Below are 20,713 nucleotides of genomic sequence, written 5' to 3'. Positions count from 1 at the left end.
GTAATCCGGTCATAAGGATATTTAGAGTTTGATGCTTCTTTTTTTCTTTGACAGTCACAAGCTAGCCCAGATAACCTGGGTAATACCTATTTCATTTAGGGCTTAAGCCTCGTGGTCATAAATCAGAGTTCTCCACAGTGCTGAGATTTCTTGTGACATCTTGCCTGTGTACAGGAGGCTTGATTGTGTTTCAACACATTTACAAATGGGGAAAGGTCTAAAGAAATGGCAAAATATATATATAGCTTTTCTTGAATGCTTGTACATGCTGCACTATATGTGGGCATGATATACCACCCCACTTTGCTGATGCCTGATGTTAATCTGCGGACCATAACTAGCCCTGTTACTGAATAGGACACACTGCCAGTTTCCAAGCGTGAGGATTGCTGCTGCCAGGCACACACCAGATGCCATCATAAAGTGCTAATTGCACCTCGGGAAACATTCGCCTGAGCCTCAAAACTCCAAAAAAGAAGCGATGAAGGGATTGGCGTTGGAGTGGCTCTTTACTATAGGAAGGCACTGGACATCTTCTTAGCCGAATTTGTGTCTCTGGTGGCTGCATACGCTTTTTCATCAGTGTGACTCTCAAGGTGCTTTCACACAGAGGAGTTATGACGGTTCAGAACCGCCACTGTAGCGGCTTATAGGTCTGTGTGAATTGCTTATGCCGCCACAGAACCGTCATATTTTATGCCGTCTGTGAACCACCCCGCGAGGTAGTTCAGAGACGGCACTGAACCGTCATAACTGCCTGTGTAAAAGGCTATACCGCCACTGAAGCGCTATAGTGGGTGTGGTTTCCAAGTCAACATGCCACGTCACTATAGCGTAGGTAGGTAAGGGGCGTGCATACAGTGTTTAATTTGTGAACCTCTGGGCATGCAGAGTCATAGCGCCGGTACCTCTAGTTAAAAATCTCATAAAATGCTTTTTTTTTTTAAAAACTCAACACAGTTGTATTAAGTCTGCAAGTTCTTGCGTGCTCGCTAAAGAGACACAGTCCACTGCCACGTTTGTAGCTGTTTAAATTAGTTTACGATTTCAGCTTGAGTGCTTTTAAAGGCGACACTGGCTGCAACTCTATTGACGTCTTTTATACACAAATAAGCTTACTTGATTTGAAAAACATCACGAATGATACAAGCAACTTCTACACTACTTGGTTTGATTAAATTAGTAGTACACAACAAAATATGAAAGCTGAACATTAATTTCAACAAAGAACAACGGCAACTTTTTAATGAAAAAAAAAAATATTGTAGCCTACTTCAATAGGAACATTAGCCTACTATATTATATTAAACCAAAACAATAAAAAAAATAACAATCCGGTTCTCTTGCCTTTTTCAATGAATATAATTTAATTAATAGAGAATAAAAACATACTAAGTTAACAACTACCTAGCCTAAGTTTAATTAAACGTTTTTGTAATCTACCAGCGGCTTCTGTTGTATACACATCGCTGATAATTATGCAAACCATGGGTCAAACCAATGTTCGTGTTGGGGTGCGTTCCCCCCCCCCCCCTCAATGTCGTCCTTCTGGGGTGCCTCTGAATGCCTTTTAAAAATTTTTTAAACCATTTTAAATGCAAAACCACAACAAAACATGTATACAGGCTTTTTTATATTTAATTACACTATGTAACACAATTTTTGTTCCTGGGTAGTAAGTGTTATTTCCTAATTGCTTATGCCTCAAAAGTATAGAAAATGGCTATTATTCCCCACAAACTTTGCTTTTGTGACCAGGACAGTGATATTTTGAAATTTACCTATTTCCAATGAGAAAACGGACGAATTTGTGTCTTTTCGTTCACATAAAGTCAGAAAAAAACAACATATGAATCCAAATTAACATGTATTTATACTAAAGTAATACAAAAATGACTACAAAAGATTTAGAAGTGAGTAGTTTTTCGAGATTTACGATTATACTGTAAATCACTTTCACGAATCAGCCCCCAAATGTAGTCTCCCATCATGTTCTCGTTATACTGTCCTTGGTAGCGGCATTCAAAGTCCAGTATATCTTGGTGGAAGCGCTCGCCTTGCTCCTCCGAGTACGCTCCCATGTTCTCCTTGAATTTATCAAGATGAGCATCAAGGATATGGACTTTGAGGGACATCCTACAGCCCATTGTGCCGTAGTTCTTCACCAGAGTCTCAACCAGCTCCACATAGTTTTCGGCCTTGTGATTGCCCAGGAAGCCCCGAACCACTGCGACAAAGCTGTTCCAAGCCGCTTTCTCCTTACTAGTGAGCTTCTTGGGGAATTCATTGCACTCCAGGATCTTCTTTATCTGTGGTCCGACGAAGACACCGGCTTTGACCTTTGCCTCAGACAGCTTAGGGAAGAAGTCCTGAAGGTACTTGAAGGCTGCCGACTCCTTATCTAGAGCTCTGACAAATTGTTTCATAAGGCCCAATTTGATGTGCAGTGGTGGCATTCTCACCTTCCGGGGGTCCACCAGTGGCTCCCACTTGACGTTGTTCCTCCCCACAGAGAACTCGGTCCGCTGTGGCCAGTCCCGCCTGTGGTAGTGCGCCTTGGTGTCCCTGCTGTCCCAAAGGCAAAGATAGCAGGGAAACTTGGTAAAACCGCCTTGGAGACCCATCAGGAATGCCACCTTTGCAGCCTCTTGATGCCATCTCAGAAAAATGCAGATATGTATCCACTTAGGCAGCTGGAACTAAACTGAACTGGTGGGCTTAAGGCCCCTGTATTTATAGTACTATTTATATTACTGGAAAGTTCTAGAAAGTTCTAGAAGTTACTCCAAGTTTACTCAGCACTGAATCTATCTGGAATGTTCTGGAAAATAGGTAAATTTCAAAATATCACTGTCCTGGTCACAAAAGTTTGTGGGGAATAATAGCCATTTTCTATACTTTTGAGGCATAAGCAATTAGGAAATAACACTTACTACCCTGGAACCAAAAAAAAAATATATATTTGTTACACGGTGTTATTTGTCCTGCGGTTACCTTTAATTAATTTCTCTGCACGCACTACAACTTTGTATATGATGTAGAATACGTGAATGTAAACATCTAACACTAGTACGTACAATACTCTTTGAAATAAACATGTTATGATTTTGAATATGCACTTCTTAGGGTCGGTATTATTGCCATTGCTTGCTCCCTGGCACCTCTTTCTTTACAAATGAAGCGCTCCGTGCATGTGTTAGGTCTTGTCAGTGTTTCAGATTGCACGATAACAGTCTCTTGTTGCCACGAGAATAATCTGTCGATTGACAGGTCTGAAAGTTGTACTCGCGCGATCTCTTTGGCTGTGTGAAAGGGTTATGACAGTATTACACCGGCATAGATTGCGCAATTTCATGCTTTGTGAAAGGGTATTTTACACGCTCGTTAAAACGTTGCAGAGACGGCACAGTAGCTGCATTTCTGTGTGAAAATGGTATCGGAGTATAAAACTTGGAATAGCCCTAATTTTTATTTATATTTTTTTTGACTAGTGTAGATAAGCGTAGAAAATTATTCTGTATTCTGTACGAGAGTCTGGGTTAGTATGCATTAAGAATGACATGGATTATGGTGTGTTTTACAGCATTTATTTTCTCTTAACCTGAATAGTTTGGGTTTCACTATTGTGCAGGTTGCGGGAATGTAGAAATCTGCAGCAACATCTTGCACGGTGGCGCATTATCCACCTTTTTTAAACACAATTTTATCAGGAAGAATAATGCATGTTTTTTCACTGCTTCATGGAAACGGCTCTGATGTGTGCTATGGCAGATCGAAATCAGTAGCCCCAAAGCCGCATTAAAATACAGTTCAGAGGCACGAATCTGGATGCAAATTAATCATTTCCCAGTATCCTTTACACACAGGGGCAATTTGTTCAATCCACATTTTTCTTCCTTGTGGAGGGGGGGGGGGGGGGCTTCATAATAAGTCTCACAGACAGGAAATTCATGTTAAGTGCATTCATATTATAAGAAGTAATTTACAATAAGGGAATGCCAGACATGGCCAAAACTATGTATAAAATGTGTAGTAAATGTGTTTAATCCAAGTGTCTGATCCCTCTCTCTCTATCAAGAAGGAAGTGTCTGACATTAACCCCCACTAAACACAGTGAAGTTTCTGTTTCTGTACTCTGTAGTTCACCCAGTCACATTACATAACAGTTAAACAGACACGCTTTGCTTTGTTTGTGTTTTGGATTATCTAATTGGTCTCCTCGGACACGCTTCCCTTTCCACCCACCTCTAACGACTGTGGAATCCCCCACCCCCTTATCTGCATGGTGAAGTGTGGAGCTTTCCCCTGGGTCACCTTGCAAGCTTACTGAAATTATGCAGCCATTTTTCTCAACTTTTTTTCTTGCATGTTCTGTTTTTTAATTTTAATAGTGTGTGTTGTATTCTTTTTCTCTTTTAATCCTAGATTTCCAATTTATTTTTTGTTGTCCTTGTTTTTTTCTTCTTTTTTCTTCTCTCTCTCTCTCTCTCTCTCTCTCTCTCTCTCTCTCTCTCTCTTACCCATGGCAGGGGAAGGCCTGTCAGCTTCCCGTCTTTCCCTCATTCGGACGGGTCTCTCGTCATCCAACCCGTCTCAAAGAAGAGAATCCCACATTTCCCTCCTCTTGAATTACCTCCTGCCGGGCTCCAAAGCCGGGACCCCTGCAGGTTCAAGGTCTACCACCCCCCAGACCTCCCCTAAAAACACACCACCCTCCACCCCGGCCCTGGAGAGCTTCCAGGATCCCGAGGTGACCTGTGTGTACGACATTCCCATAGTGGTGGTGTACCCACCTGAGGAGGACCTGCTGCCAGCGGAGGGGCAGGGACAGGAGGACCATCATCTTGAGCAACCCCAACCAGGCAAATATCTGGCCCAAATGCCTTGTTTTACATAACCTGCAAGGTGTGAGTGGTGATGATGATGGCATGACAAACACAAGCACCGCTGACATGTGGGTCACAGAGATCTGTGTGGCTTCCGTGATTTCCCAGAAGCCTGCTTGATCGTTCTGCTCTTCGAATTAAGTGCTGCTCTTTGTTGTGTGATTTGTTTCAGTTTCTTCACAACCGGCTATTAACAAAGTTTAAAGAAGGGCATGTTTTTGCAGTTTTACTTTGTTCCTTTTAAGGGCTTCTTTCAGTTTGTTTTTAAACCAGAGCATTATATAGCATAATTCTAATGACCTCAGAAAAGTTTTCGTCTTAATGGATATTGTGGCTATAGGGCCTGTCACAGAAACAACACTTGGGTGAGCATTGGTACTGTGTTGTTTCTGAATATGTCTCCTTAGCCTAGTACAAAGTAAATCTTCTAACCAATCTATACAAATAAGAACCTGCCGCAGTTTCAGTAAAAAATTACAGCAATCAATTCATCAGTTTACATTTGTGATTTGCGCATACATACATCCTTTTAAGTTACATCTTCAGTAATGCAAATCCAGTTGCGTTTACCTTTTGGTGTGGGTCCTCTTTAGGGTGATTTTAGTTGTCTGAATTTGACGAAACTATACATGAGCAGTTATGAAATTGTGATTTACATGCTGGTAACATAAGTCTCTGGTATTTTACAACAGTAATTTTAAATGTACAATAATCCTTCGCTGCTTAATCATTGTGGAATTCCCTCACTAAGGATATGCGTGACTCAAGACTCCCATTTATAAATTTATGGGGGCTCCCGATTGGCGCATCCGGTAAAGGCGCTCCGCATGGAGTGCAGGATGCGATCAATAGCCTGGACGTCGCCGGTTCGAGTCCAGGCTATTCCACAGCCGACCGTGGATGGGAGCTCCAAAGGGAAGGCGCACAATTGGCCAAGTGTCGCCCCGGGGGGGAAGGTGTAGGTCGGCCAGGGTGTCCTCGGTTCACTGCGCACCAGCGACCCCTGTAGTCTGGCCTGGCGCCTGCGGGCTTGCCTGTAAGCTGCTCGAGAGCTGCGTTGCCCTCCAACTCTGTAGCTCTTGGGTGGCAGCATGGTGAGTCTGCAGTGTGAAAAAAAGTGGTTGGCTGACGACACACGCTTCGGCGGACAGAGTGTGTTCATCTTCGCCCTCCCGAGTCAGCGCAGGGGTGGTAGCGGTGAGCTGAGAAAAAAAAAAAAATAAAAAAAAAAAAATTGGCCATTCCAAATTGGGAGAAAATAATAAAGATTATTGGCAACGACTAAATTAAAAAAAAATGTACATACAAGCTATACTTTCTTTTTCTGTTTGCTCGGGGTTATCAGTCTTGACTTGCTTGTGTAAAGCACCTTGATTAGTTATTAGATTAGCTGCAAACATTTGTTTTAATGCAATGTAACGCATTGATGGTGATTTATTTATTTAGTTAGTTTTGCTCTGTGTATGCGGGTATGTATACAGTATGTCTAAGTGCATCTGTATGCACCAGCACAGGTTAGAAATGAATTCAGAGTACTGCTATTTCTTGCTTTTCTGTGCACTTGTGTTTTGTAGCAAACCATCATGCCTAGACAAGCCTGCCTCTGCTGTGTTCTCACCAGTTTTGGATGAAATGCACTTAAAAGAGCCCATTACCTACGGTTTACACAGTTGGTGGGGGTAATATTAACAATATGTAATTTTTATAAAGTAAACTATGACAATATGAGGGACCCCAATATGGAAATGCATTTGGTAGTGCTTGACCAGCGCTTTATGATTGACATGTACAGAACAATATAGTATAAACCTGTCAGACTGTCCAAATTCCCCGAGTTCCTACATTTCTCTGTAAACATGTTCTAGAGAAGAATCGCATTCAGTCCTTGTTCTCTCTTAGGCAATTTGCCCAGTCACAATTGAGATAGTGTGCAGTCTTTATTGTAATTTGGTCTAATTTATTTTCAATTGGTTTAGTTGAGGAGAAAATCAAACTAATTTCATTTGTAACCCACACTGGATTTGAACCCAGGAACCTCAGGGTGAATATTGGCAGTCATTGTTTGTTCAAATGTCACCTGTGACCATCCTGCTCTGTATGTAATTTAGCACTCCCACTGCATAGCAATTGGAAGCATTGCAGGAATTCTTTGCCCCATAGTTTTAGGCAACAAAAGGTATGTGGTGTGTCAAATTAATTCATAATGAAAACCTGAATGGCTCAAACTGCTATGCAATGGGAGTCTTAAATGATCACCTGCTTGACAATGAAGTACAGTGCAGTTTAATTCAGTGTGGGAAAATCATAACTATCGCATCCCTACACGAAAATAATATTTGTATTTGTATTGCTTATGATAAGTACTGCGTTCTAAATTATGCAAGTTTATAAGCACATCTGCAGAAATAATTATACAGGAACATAAATAACAAACCTGCTGTAGCTACTTTTTGTTTTAGGTGTATTTAGGTGTAATCGTGTTAATACATTTGCTGTTTAGAATTTTATTTTATTTTTTTGTCAGGCCATAATTTTACCCTAATATTTTTTCAATACACTCCTGGAGTTGTATCATGTTTACTCAACTTTAGAAATCAGGTTACAACATACCACCAGTTCCCTTTCAAGTATGAAATGTAACCATTACCTAATGGGCGTTTTACCTCCTAAAGACCCTGAAACCTGAATATAATATACCAAAGCTGCTCAGTCGAGCCTGTGACGCAGTCATGCCCACCCCGAGGGTATAAAGGACTGCGCTCACAAATCTCAGCGCCATTTTTCTGACCTGACAGGAGGAGCCTGGTATCAGATAAGTACTTGTTGCTTATGACTGTATAATTTTCACTAATTATTGTGTTTTACATCATTTGTGATATTTTATTTACGCTGTAATAGTTTTTTTTTTTCTAAAATAATTATGTGTATATTGTTCACTACAGCCTGTTTGTTACATCCCGCAGTGGCCTTGTGCCCCGTGTGAAGCCAACGGATTGAGTCGCTCCTTCCCAGGGACCAAGCAACAACTCGGCTGACTTGTGCACTCCTCACAGGCTGCTTAGCTGCGGCTGGAGTTAAATAAAAATTCTCGTTTTCAGTTACGAGACATTTATTTTCTGAACTCTAATTGTGTTATTACTGCTTTCTGTGTTGAAATATAATTATTTTGTATTTTCTGTGTTGTTTTACAGAAATGCATGCACAGCTGTCAGCAGCGCTGCGCTAGACAGAGATGCGCTTTGGACTGAGATTGCTTACAGTCTCATTCCGCAGTATCTTGCTGCTGTTTTGGTGACTGCTTTGTGTCACCATTGTGAGGGCTGTTCGTATCTCTAACAAGCAGTCTCGTGTAGGTATTGACTGTGTGGTTTTGCCAATAGCTTGCACAGGTGGGCATCCCTGTACAGTGCTACCCGCGGTAACCGGTGGACCCATACCGTACCAGTGCAGAGGTCACCACTCCATTCCCGACCCGTTACCGTACCGAACTGGGACCAAGGTTACCTGTACTGGTACCACAAGGTACCGACCTGGTGCTAAAGTCACCAAACCAGTACCGTCCCGATTCCAACCCACTACAGACCGGTGCTTACATCCCCGGTCTTGTTCGGGTCTTGACCAGCCCCATTGCTGTCTTTAAGCAGACTGAGGCAGCGCCTGTACATTGATTACTGTACATTGCATTGCTACTTGCATAATGCCTGGGTTTTATCCCTGCAAGACATGCAAGGCCAGTCTGCCTGTTGAGGACAAGCACAGCAGATGCTCTTCCTGCCTGGGGCCAGAGCACACCAAGGAGGCACTGACTAACTGCATTTTCTGTCAGTTTTGTGCATCTTTCTTCAAGCGCATGCTGGAGAAATGTCTCTCCTGCATCTCTACAGAGCGCTCTGCGTTCCTTACACCTGCACAGTGCTCTTTCCCCATTACCCTCTTGTAGGGAAGTGGCTGCGCCCCCACCCCATGGCTCTGTGCCAAGGGTCTTCTTCATCCTCCTCTGCCACTCCTCCTCCTCCTCCCCTGAGAGTCACTGTTCCAAGTGATCGGCGGATTCGGAGCAGATGGAGAAACTCTGGGCTGCAGTTTCCTAGGAACCTAGTAAACGTATGGGGAGTAGCCCACACCGCATCCCCGAGGTGGTGAGCCTCATTTGGGAGAGCAGACATAGATCTCTTTGCCTCCCAGGAGTCATGGATAACCATAAAAGGAGACAGGGACCCGCTGGCAATAGATGCCTTGGCACACCAGTGGCCGAGGCAACTGTTATATGCCTTCCCACCACTCGCCATGCTCCCACTGTGTCAGGGGAAAATCAGGCAGGACTGGGCCAAGGTGCTCTTAGTGGCCCCTCATTGGCCCAGGAGGCTGTGGTTATCAGACTGAGCAGGTCGCTGTGCTTGGGCAGTCAGGCACGGGGGACCTTATGGCATCCTGACCCATCAAGCCTGCAGCTCTGTGTCTTCCCCTGAACGGCTGCATTTGAGTCATTTGGGTCTGTCCAATAGGGTTATTGACACCCTGCCAAATGCCAGAGCAGCATGCATGCGTTCCCAGTACAAGTACAAGTAGGGTGTCTTTCAAACGTGGTGCCTGCCTCAGGGGTTCAACCCTACAAACTGTCCCATGGCAGTTATACTGCAATTTTTGTAGGACCTGTTTGATGAGGGGAAATCCCCCTCTACATTTGAAGGTCTATCTGTCGGCTATTTCAGCTTGCCATATCAAAATTGACTCGCTTCCTGGAGTGGCAATTTTTTAAAGGAACCTCGGCCGCCTATGAAGGATATTGTTCCTCGCTGGAGGCTTAACGTGGTGCTTGATGCACTCATGAAGCCTCCATTTGAGCCCTTGCATTCAGCTGAGCTGAAATTCGTTTCGCTCAAAGTGGCTTTCTTGCTTGCAATCACCTCCGCAGAGCAGGTGAGTGAGATGCAGGTGTTTTCAATGCGAAAGCCTGCTTAATTTTTGCAGAAGCCAGGACAAAGGTTACGCTCCGTACCAATCTTGTTTTTTGCCGAAGATTATCTCTGCATTTCATGTCAACCAGTGTGTGGAATTGGAGGCTTTCCACCCACCTCCTTTCCAGTCCGACAAGGAGCGACACTTCCATATGCTCTGCCCAGTGCGGGCCCTGGCGTACTACGTTGACAGGACGAACATTTTTTGGTCTGCTATGGGGCGAAGTCTGTGTCCATGATTGCAGCAGGCTTGAAGGAAAAATGACGCTGAGATCTGTGCGTGCAGTTCCTTTATACCCACAGGGGCGGGCATGACTTAGGAGGTAAACACCCATAAGATAATGGTTACTTTTCTATTTCAGAGAACAAGGGTTATGATAATTGATTTTCCTTTAAAAAAAGTCAGAACCACAAATGTGATGCGGCAGAGAAATCTCACTGCAACCACAGGGATATTCAGAATAAAAAGAGTTGATAAGTAATGTACATATTGGATTATTCGAGGCTGACACTGTTTTAACTGTTCGTATGTATTAATTAATCTGCTGGGCATGGTTAGATGTGCTTGTTTCTTGTGACCCCAGGCCTGTGCTACACAGTAACTTCAGCCTGGCTGTCTGTTTCGGTGCCCATTCTTATCCGGGGGAGATGACTGCTGTTCTAAGACTTGACAAATATTTAATTTTCCTGCAGCAGTCCAGTATTGTGACAGAAGAGCTTCATCATGGTACCCTTCTTTATTAAAACCTCCTGTCTCTATTCACTTTGAGTTAAACATCTGTATTATTTCATTCCCCCTCACAATAGGACACTTGGCGTCCCCACAGTCTGTTCCAGGAAACCTGGAAATCTCCAAAGGAAGTGAAAGCAAAGGTAGCATGGCAGGAGGCAGCAGGGAGAACAGCACTGTTGACTTCAGCAAGGTATCTCTCATTATTGATGATGATGATGATGATGATGATGATGATGATGATGATGTAGTTGTAATTTCATGCTCGAGTTTTATTTTGTCACCAATAACAATTATTTTTTTTAGAATGCATATTTGAACATTTTAACAGAAACAATTTCATGAAGTAATATCTGCAAAATGTCTTTAATAACACCTTATTCTATTTGTCTGTGCTCCTGCTGGGTTGTTGGTCTAGATTCATCTTTACTGTTTTAAACTGTAATGGTTTCTTTCACAAAACCTGATTTACTACTAATCTTGGACGAACTAATATTAGTTTAGATAAAGTAGTCCAAGACTAGTGCAAACTGTGGTCTGTGAAACCAGCTGTAAATGTTGTAAATGAGTAAGCTCACAAGGTTAAAAATGCCTTCTATTATACAGCTATGGCTTTTAAGTTTTGCATCACAAATTTTGCTTTATAGAGTCGAATGAAACCTGCTGAATAATGTTACGTTAACATATTGAATTACATACCGCTTTGTAGTTTTCCATATCCATATAAAATTGAAAAATGTGACAATTCGAAATCTAACTTGAAATACTGTACTGCTATTATTGCTTCTGGTAGACTTTGAAATATTTTGTAGTTTTTTTTGATTAGATGTTAAATAAAATATCTAAATTATGTTCATATAGTTTAAAAAAACTTTTGGCCAGAGCTGTTCTCTTTTCTCACTCTATTTCTCACAGTATTTGTGAAGATTGTATCTAATTAAAACTTTCATTTTAAACAGTGTTTTACAGGAATTTGCAACAATTAACATATTGCACATAATTGGATTTACCAGTAGTCGAGCGTGTGTATTCACTGCATCTATGGGTAATAATTATTTATACATTTTAGATATTTAATTCAGGCAATTTCATAACAATATCAAAAGTCTTTTACAATGCATTGTTTGATTTTATAGGTGATTTAAAAACAAAACAAAAACAAATCACATCAGTGGATGCATTATTAGCAATGTAGAGCAGTGTCGTATCCAAGCCTGTAAGATACAGTACAGTACCCTCTATTACACATGCTGCTACCAACTGAACAGTACTGATGGAACCTGATCAATGCACATTTAATTATGTGTCTAAAACAGTAAAATCAGCTCTTAGCAGGACAGAGTACATTGAGATGATGCGTTTGGGAATTCAGTTTCACTTTTTACATGCTGTTACGTCACATAACTGCCTAGTTTAACCATGTTAAATAAAAGAAAAACATAAAGCAAGAGATTGATATAATTACTGTACCATTACAAAGCTAAAACAAGATTTATTTGCCAAACTCTAAAGCCAGTTTGTCTCTGTGTGCATGCTTATTTGTTATTTCTGTCTTGTGTTAAAACGCACAGTGCGAAACAACCTATGATTGCTTTGGCATAGATGTGAGAAAGCATGGTAAGAACTGTTTTTGGAATGCTGTTTTGTAAATTGCCAAATACTGTATTACAGTGCTTTGTTTTGCAATCATTTTCTTTGTACAGTATACGTGCAGTACTGTACTTTGGCGTTTTTAGACACACTGATGTTCCTGACATTTGGTTTAGAAACTCTCAATTCTTTCTCCATTGTCATGAGAATATGACGTAGCACACTGAAGATACTAAAAAGTAAAAGTAAAGCAGCCCTTAGCAAATAAATAAATAAATAGTGAAGCCCTTTACAAAGAATAGAATTGTATTTTTTTCATCCTTTACACTTTTGTTATTTTCATGTTTTGTGAACAGATAGCTGATTGCTTTAGCCTAGACTTTTTAGTCCTTTAGTAGCAAACTACGATGCCATTAATGTTACACTAGCCTTAAATAGGATCTATCATGGGTACCTACCAATAACAAAATTCAAGGTAATGTTTGTACCCCAAAATGTATTATATTAGCATAACTGCGAATACATGCCAGTGGTCTTCTATATTATTGATGGGGGCTATCGACATCAGCACCAGGCTTGAGCGACTGTGTGTAGAGTGAAGTGAAATCCCTTAATTCACAAGATCGAAAAAATGAATATCAGCTTGCTGTAAGGCGTTCCAGAAAGTTACAAAAATGTCCGGGTGGATTAGCATCTACTGAGGAATTTGTTGAACTTGTATGGGCTACCGGTATACTGGATCCTCAATAACCAAAAACATAATGGCATTCTACTGGCCAGAGCTTACAGTTCTTCAACACTACCTAAAAACTTCTTGTAAACCCAGTTGAAGAAAGCTGCATGATATCAGTACTTGTGCAGGGCCAAATGAGAATACTGGCAGAAATATTTTTAATTAGGACATTTTGAATTTCTCTCCGTAAAAGAAAACTACATGTAAATGCAAATTGCCGGAAAAATACTAGCAGAATAGCGAGACAAAAAGTTGAGTATTATTTTTGCATGTAAACCAAGCCATTGCTATATATAATGCTCTGCCATTAAAAAAAGCAACTACAATGTAGTGCAACAATTCCCTTCTGAGATGCAGTATTTTCACATATCTGGTGGACCCCTGGAACCAATTAAATCATGACAGGTTCTACCGTATTTGTTAATGAGAATGTGCTTCACAATTACTACAGAGTTGAAATCTGACAAAAAATGCTTACAAGGAATAGGGCTTAACTATTACTTTAAATTGGAAAAGACAGCACTATTAGACCAGTCTAATGCAAAGGGAACGTTGCCTTCAGATAGAACCAGCAGTTGCCCTTTTACAGGGCTCCCCCAGGGGGTGACAGGTTCCCTGCAAAAGTCTGCCAGCTGAGACTGCCTCCTGCCTCCTTGTGTTTCCACAGCGAATGCTAACCTTCTGTAACACATTTCTGGAACTGTTGATCAGTTTATAGGTGGCTGTCTGTTGCAGGCACATGTACAGCATTGCAATGGTAAACCCAGCACTATATATGCAGGTCTGTTTTTCGCTGAGGGACTTAACCCCTATACTTCTGAATTCATCAATTTCTAATCATCCAGAATGGCATAAGGAACTGACAGTTTCTGATGATGCACATAGTTCCCTTTTAAAACTGCAGCAACTACGCGGAAGGGGTATCTGATTGAATAGTTAGAGGTTAAGCGATTGTAATACTTAATACACAAAAATAATAAAACAAGGTTGCTGTTTAACCGATTCCCTGTAATTTGTAGGTAGTCTTCCTGGTATAATAAGAATACTACTTGCCAGTAATTAAAAAAAAAAAAAACTAATTTAAGATATCCTTGCAGAGCCATTTTAAGCCTCAAAACTTGGAACAGGGCCTAAAAATAAGCACCAATGCCTGATGGTCACGCACCCCTCCCTTTCTCAACTCCGTTCCTTCACCCCCAGCAGCAGGTGTCTCTCATAAGCACTGTACTGTATTAATGCTCAAGATCAAATAGACAGTTATGACTTTTTTATAATTTACAACACATGTTGACACATCACAGACATACTGGTTTTTACTTTGGTTTCCCTCCCTTGCCTCCTGTTGGACTGGAGTCCAAATCCTTTGTGTAGTTGTGGCACATGTGGTGTGGGACCTAAGAAGCCTGGAGTAAGTTTTCTGGTGGTTGCTGAAATGTATCTGGTGTCACTCTCTGTTACTAGGTAATCTTTGTCGTTCATGTAACTTCTTTAATTACAATCCTGTGCAGTGACATTTGAGTGAGTAGAGGCGTTTACTCATGGAATGAATCATACAGATCTCCCTCACTTCAGTTACCTTTTTAAAATGCTTTCTCACCCTTTTTGGTGATTTTTGTATTTTTTTATTTTTGGGAAATGTGTATTTTTTGGAATACAATAGTAGGGGCACTATGAAATTGTTTATTTAAAATTAGTGCTGGGATAAACACAGGATTTTCATCTTCAGATATTCGCTCATAATTTAAATATTCATTCAGATATTTGTTTGTTTTCAAAAAATAATAAAAAGACATATTGCTCAGAACGCAGCCAGAGACAGGGCAGGGGGGCGTGGCCCCTGTGTGTGCGCGCCTTTATTTTACAGCAAGACGTTAAAGTAGAAAAATATCCCAGGAGTAAAGAATACATTGCATAGGCCTTTTTACCCCAGGGATTTAACTGCAAACAAAGGATGCCAAATAGCCGTTCAAGTTAAATGTTGTTTTGTTTATTCTCAAAAGAAATAGTACATAAAGATGACACTGGATTGTTTTTTTTTTTTCATTCCTTGCCGTTGCCGTTTCTTCACAGTAAACAGTGGCCATAGACACGTTTTCATAAAGTAATAACATGAGGTTTACTTATGCCTTTTTGAACAAGCAAACGAAAACTGAAATTGAACTTTAAACACTTCAAATAAAACAAACATGGAAATGGCGTTGTAAAATGACGGGGCAAAAACTCACTGTTTTGGTTCTAGTGTATTACATTCCACATAACAGGAAGTCACAAAAAAAATATATATATACACACACATATACACACAATCTATTGTGAAAGATCTCTCACTTGGGTTCTTTTTCAGCATGATTGATTGACTGACTCACACAAAGGAATTTTAATTTTCACAGCACGTTTGCGCCTTTTTGAAATACCAAACAAAAAATAAATAAACAAAACAAAAACCTAACTCCCCACAGAGTACTAACTAAACTTTTTCTTTTAGTATTAACTAACATCGGATGGCTAAGCCGTTTACCGATAACAAAAACTGTACAAGCACAGACAAAAACAGGTTTACACACTAACTTTCTTTTTAAACCACACAGGTCTCGTCACACCAACATCCTCTTTCCTTCTCACAGATTGCCTTGAATAAACTTTTTTCCCTGTTTTTATACCTGCCTGCTAATTACAGACAGGTGATATAAATTAAATTAAACACAATTAGAAACAGTAATTGATTACACCTGTGGCTGTGCAAACACAGCCACATGCACACTTACCTTTCAGGGACAGAAATTAACCCTATCCCTGCCAACCCCCAACACATTTTCCCCAGGCAGGGATTTGCCCTGCCACACTATATAAGTCACTACACAACATTTCCAGACTGTTGAAGCGAGGCATTTCAGAATGACGTGCTTGCCTTTTTTCTGTCCCATGAGATTCTGACTCACTCCAAAGCAGCACCACGCATTTTTGTCCCAGATGGCCTTCCATAGAGATCACTATGCGTGTATAAAACTTTTAAATAGAAACTGAAACTGTCGTGCAACTTATGATGAGGCGGTAAATAAGTGCAACGTATTTTTGTCATTTCTAGCGAATGCGAACATCTGTTTTTTATATCCAAATACATGTCAAAAAATGTTCGGATATTTGTCCCAGCACTATTTAAAATCACATATTTCTAGAGCTTGGTGTTATTTCTCAACAGTGGAGTCAACAGATCCATCTTGTGTCCACAATCATCAGGTTCTAAAACATGGTGTTTCATTCCGTGATCTCCCTTTGTTTGGTTTTTGGTGTCTGCCAGTATGGTTTTACAGTGTTTGTCAATGAAGAGTTTGACGATTTACACTTTAACTGTATAAATATAGTAATGTAAATGTGTGAGTTTTCTATTTTGTTTAAGATTTTTAAAAATAAGCACTTTAATATTGTGAGTGAAAACATGTATGTGTTCCTTGACAATTTTAGTTGTTCTTGAAGTTTTTGTTTCGATTTCCTGCCTTGTGATTTGATCTACTGTTATTTGACAGAATTTTTTTACATTCCCTTTTACATTCCCTGCAGTTTTTTTTTTTTCTGAGACAGACGGGAATGGATCTTCTAGTACTTTCCTCAGTAGGAGGTTATTGTTCAAGAAGTAAAATGCAGTTTTACAAGGAGATCACAATTTCTTTTTACAGGAAGCTGATATTTGTAATAATGGTTAGTGTTACAGAACCCCTTGCAGTGTTTACAAGAAACACATTACATTTTTTTTAATGTATTATTCAGACATCATAGGTAAATAAAACTAGGGAATTACTTTTTTTAAGCTTTTACTCAGGAATGTTTACCAGGAGAAAAAATCATTTTTCTTTCTTCTAAACATTGCAGTGTATCTAGCTCATGCTCCTTCCTGCAACAATGCTGCTACTGTAATTGAAATGAGAGGCATATTGTGGAATCAGAAAACCAGCATTGTTGCAGGGATGTGATCTAGATACACTTTGATTTCCTCTTGGTGAGTACATGTTAAGAAATATATTGCAGTTGATTTATGACCCATGATGTGTAATTAAAAATGTCAAGAGTCGGCAATATGTTTAAAAATATAATGCTGTGATACAACAGCACGGGACACAGCAAAAGTAACCTAATGGTTTGTAAATTGTTCAGTGTTATGTAATTCTTTGTGGAACATTGTTGGAGGAGGGGGAGGGCTATGGGGAGGGGGTGACTCCTGCTTCTGGTTCCTCTTGACAAAACTCCCCTTGTTGTAGTCCCTAAACAATTTTGACCCATGTACATTTCGTAAATGTTAACAAATAACCCCCCTTCCTAAAAGCAGTTTCTTGCCCCAGAGGTGTTGAATGAATCAGCTGCTGTCTGTTCCTCAATTTAGTATTTTTAGTAGGTGGGTGATTTTTTGCTTGCTGTTCTGTGCCAGGTTGATATGAACTTCATGAAGAAAATACCCCCCGGAGCTGAAGCCTCAAATGTTCTGGTGGGAGAGGTGGACTTTCTGGAGAGGCCCATTATTGCCTTCATCCGACTCTCACCTGCTGTCCTCCTGAACGGCCTCACGGAAGTGCCTGTCCCTACCAGGTGAGCAGTGTTGCAGAGCACCAAGTGGAGGAACTATGAAAGTGACATCGTTTTAATACTGGATATTATATTTTACCACATAAAAAATGTAATTACTAGTTGTTTCACGGTGTATATTAACATTTGTATCCATGGATATATATCCCCAGCAATGGCGATATAGTGGGTGTCACACTGTTTTACATATAATACAGGTGAGGTACTGGGCAAGCCTTTGCTCCAGTGTGCATTTAATTAAAATACTGTTTTTCCAGAATTTGTAATAAACATTTGAAGGTGTTTTTTTTTTGGTTCTAGATATTTATATTATTATACAAATAACTTTAACTTGGGCAAAAGCTAAATAGTATGTTTTGCACCAGCTTTCCACAAATAACAGTAGGCCAACAGATTTAGCAGATTCTGACATGTTTACTTTAATTTTAGAGTTACTCAACACTCCTCTGTATCCTGCATGAAAGTGTATTCAACTTTAACTCTTATGTATTGATTGGGGTGTCTTTTTTTCTATACTTACAAGATATATAAAATTGACAGGATGTGGTAGAATTACTGCAGAACAGCGTGATGAACAGGGGCTTGTTTGCCAATAACAGAAGTACTTAGAGTTCACATCAGCTTCCAGTCTCTCTTGATGTGCGTTTCCCAAAACCCCACATTGAAAGTGCAACTTGTCCATGAATAGCTTCTTCAGGCTTTGTTGGGGAAACACATTTGAAACTAATTTATGGAGTACTAGCCTATATATTGATTATAGTTTTCTTGTAAGTCAAACGCAAAAAGTATATTGACCTGAAATGAGGTAGAAATAATAATTAATGAAGTAGAAATAAACAAGGATATATTATTTTGTAAACTATCAAAAATTGGCAAGAAATTGCAATGAAAGTAAAAGCTTCAAACACTGGCCTTCCATGAGGCAAAGAGGTTTGCAAGAAATGGCAGGATTTCGCTTATGTGATAGTTTATTGGACATGGGCCCTTGTGCAATTTTTCTTCTGCAACTACATTGCTAAGAAAGAGCAGAGGGGCCATTTTATTTACCAGATGTTCTTTATGTACGAGTTCATGGGGTACTAACAGTTTTGTTGCATTGCATAACCTCCTCGTTTTTAAAGTTACGATAAACTGTTAATAAAGTATTGGCTGGATACACAGACCCCGATTTTAGCACTAATCTTGGCAAGACATTGATTCCACTTACTTCAAGAACATGGTTTGTGCTAACCGGGGTCTGAAATAAGGAGTAAATATTGCTTAAAGACACAAAGAGGTTATAGATTAAGCAGGCTGCGTTCTGTTTTACTTTCATGTGTACCTTCAGTTTCTTCCACATCTCAATAGTATTATTTATCCAGGTTACTTTAGTAAAATGTGTTTGTGTTTTTTTGTTTTTTTTTTTCTGTGTAGGTTTTTGTTTTTGTTATTGGGTCCATCTGGCAAAGGGTCGCAGTACCATGAAATTGGTAGATCAATTGCTACACTCATGACAGATGAGGTGAGTTACGTTAAAGTCATATTATCTTGGGTATCATGACCTATGTTGCTATGTAACGTATCTGCATGTGTTGCTCAAATGCTTTGGAATAATGTAGGTGTTTTTTTTTTTTGGTCACTGTTCTACAGATTTCTGAAAGACTATTTTCAGCATAACATAATGAGCTGTATTACAATGTTTGGTATTTTAGTGGCAGTAGCTAAAGCTTTTATTTATTTATTTATTTATTTATTTAATTAATTAATTAATTAATTAATTAATTAATTAATTAATTAATTAATTTGTTGGTTGTTTCTGCAGATTTTCCATGATGTTGCTTACAAAGCAAAAGACAGAAACGACCTTTTATCTGGAATCGATGAGTTTTTAGACCAGGTAACAGTTCTGCCGCCAGGAGAGTGGGATCCTACGATACGAATTGAACCGCCAAAAAGTGTTCCTTCACAAGTAAGTCTTTGTGATCGTGTTATGATCAAACTGTATATATTAGAAAACTCAACAATTGTGGTAGCACATTGAATAGCCATTGAATGAATAGCCATGTAATTACATTATAAATTGTATCTACCATGTAATTTTATGGAAATTACCTTGTGAACTACATATTACATGGTAACACAATGTCATGTGCCAGTTTCTATGTAAGAGCATTGTAATCTTGTTTACTTTGAGATTCAGTCATTGCTGCCATCAGAAATCAATCCTGGACACTTATTCCCTCTTTTTTTCAGCAAAAAAGAAAAATACCTGCTCTTCCAAATGGCTCCACCCCGGCCAGTGAATCGATAAAGGAAGCGGAGCACCATGCTGGACCAGAGCTCCAGAGGACAGGAAGGTGCGCTGCGCAATAGTGCACACCGGAGCCGTCTCCCCCCAGGGTGTGCCTGTGCCCCCAATTCTAATAAACCAATCACAAATTCACTCAAACTTTTTAAAATTAGATAATAATTAAATATATACACAATCATTTTAATATACACTAGTAACTACATATTATAATTGCATACACGTTAATTGTTCTGTCATAGGTGTCATGCTATTATATAATTGATGGGAAATTACTTTATATAGGGTTCATATTTACTTGTTACCTTGTTATATTAACTTGTTTATTTAAAATTTCAATGAAGCAGTTTTTTTTATATAGTTTTGTAAGTACATACCATTTTTCCATTCTAAATGAAGGCACCTCTTTTTATTAATTTTGGTATTATTATTTTATTATTGATGTATTAAATAGAATACAAATGATTTATAATGGAAATACGTTTGATCTACAGAGGTGGTGACTGCATGTTTGTTTGGCTTGATTAGGCTGTTTGGTGGCTTGGTGCTTGATATAAAGCGGAAAAAACCCTTTTTCTTGAGTGACATCAAGGACGCGTTGAACCTGCAGTGCCTGGCCTCCATCCTCTTCCTCTACTGTGCCTGTATGTCTCCTGTTATCACTTTCGGGGGACTGCTGGGAGAAGCTACAAAAGGCAATATAGTAAGTACTGATGCAATACACTGAAGTGCTCCTGTGCAGCCTTCTTAAAACAAAAAATAAATCTCATCCATAAATCTGATGTTCTGATCCAGGTTTAAATGGGGTCCTCAAAATGCAGAAGAAATCTGCATTGTTTTCCTGTGTGTGTCTGTGTATAATATATATATACACACACACACACACACACACACAAAACAGGCAACTGTGTTTTTTAGAAAGCTGCAGATTGAACCAATCATTGTGTTTTTTAA

The 20,713-nt window shown here is 39.7% G+C and overlaps 1 protein-coding gene across 9 annotated transcripts in view; it reads left to right on the top strand.

Moving 5' to 3' along the window:
- Window positions 1–20,713, top strand: part of LOC117394353 (sodium bicarbonate cotransporter 3-like) — a 105,136-nt gene that overhangs the window by 62,372 nt on the left and 22,051 nt on the right. For 7 of the 9 annotated variants that reach the window (XM_059012891.1, XM_059012889.1, XM_059012887.1 and 4 more), the window contains exons 7-13: window positions 4,530–4,862; window positions 10,652–10,767; window positions 17,318–17,475; window positions 18,886–18,973; window positions 19,274–19,420; window positions 19,705–19,808; window positions 20,288–20,462. In XM_059012891.1, the coding sequence (XP_058868874.1) occupies window positions 4,530–4,862; window positions 10,652–10,767; window positions 17,318–17,475; window positions 18,886–18,973; window positions 19,274–19,420; window positions 19,705–19,808; window positions 20,288–20,462 (1,121 nt within the window). The remainder of the gene's footprint in view (window positions 1–4,529; window positions 4,863–10,651; window positions 10,768–17,317; window positions 17,476–18,885; window positions 18,974–19,273; window positions 19,421–19,704; window positions 19,809–20,287; window positions 20,463–20,713) is intronic. The other 2 variants (XM_059012896.1, XM_059012895.1) reach the window with 1 other exon arrangement.

This window comes from Acipenser ruthenus, chromosome 3 (genome assembly GCF_902713425.1).
Source record: "Acipenser ruthenus chromosome 3, fAciRut3.2 maternal haplotype, whole genome shotgun sequence".
In the NCBI taxonomy this organism is placed as follows: domain Eukaryota; kingdom Metazoa; phylum Chordata; class Actinopteri; order Acipenseriformes; family Acipenseridae; genus Acipenser; species Acipenser ruthenus.
Note: the sequence above shows the minus strand (reverse complement) of the source record. Positions and strands in the feature narration are given on the sequence as shown.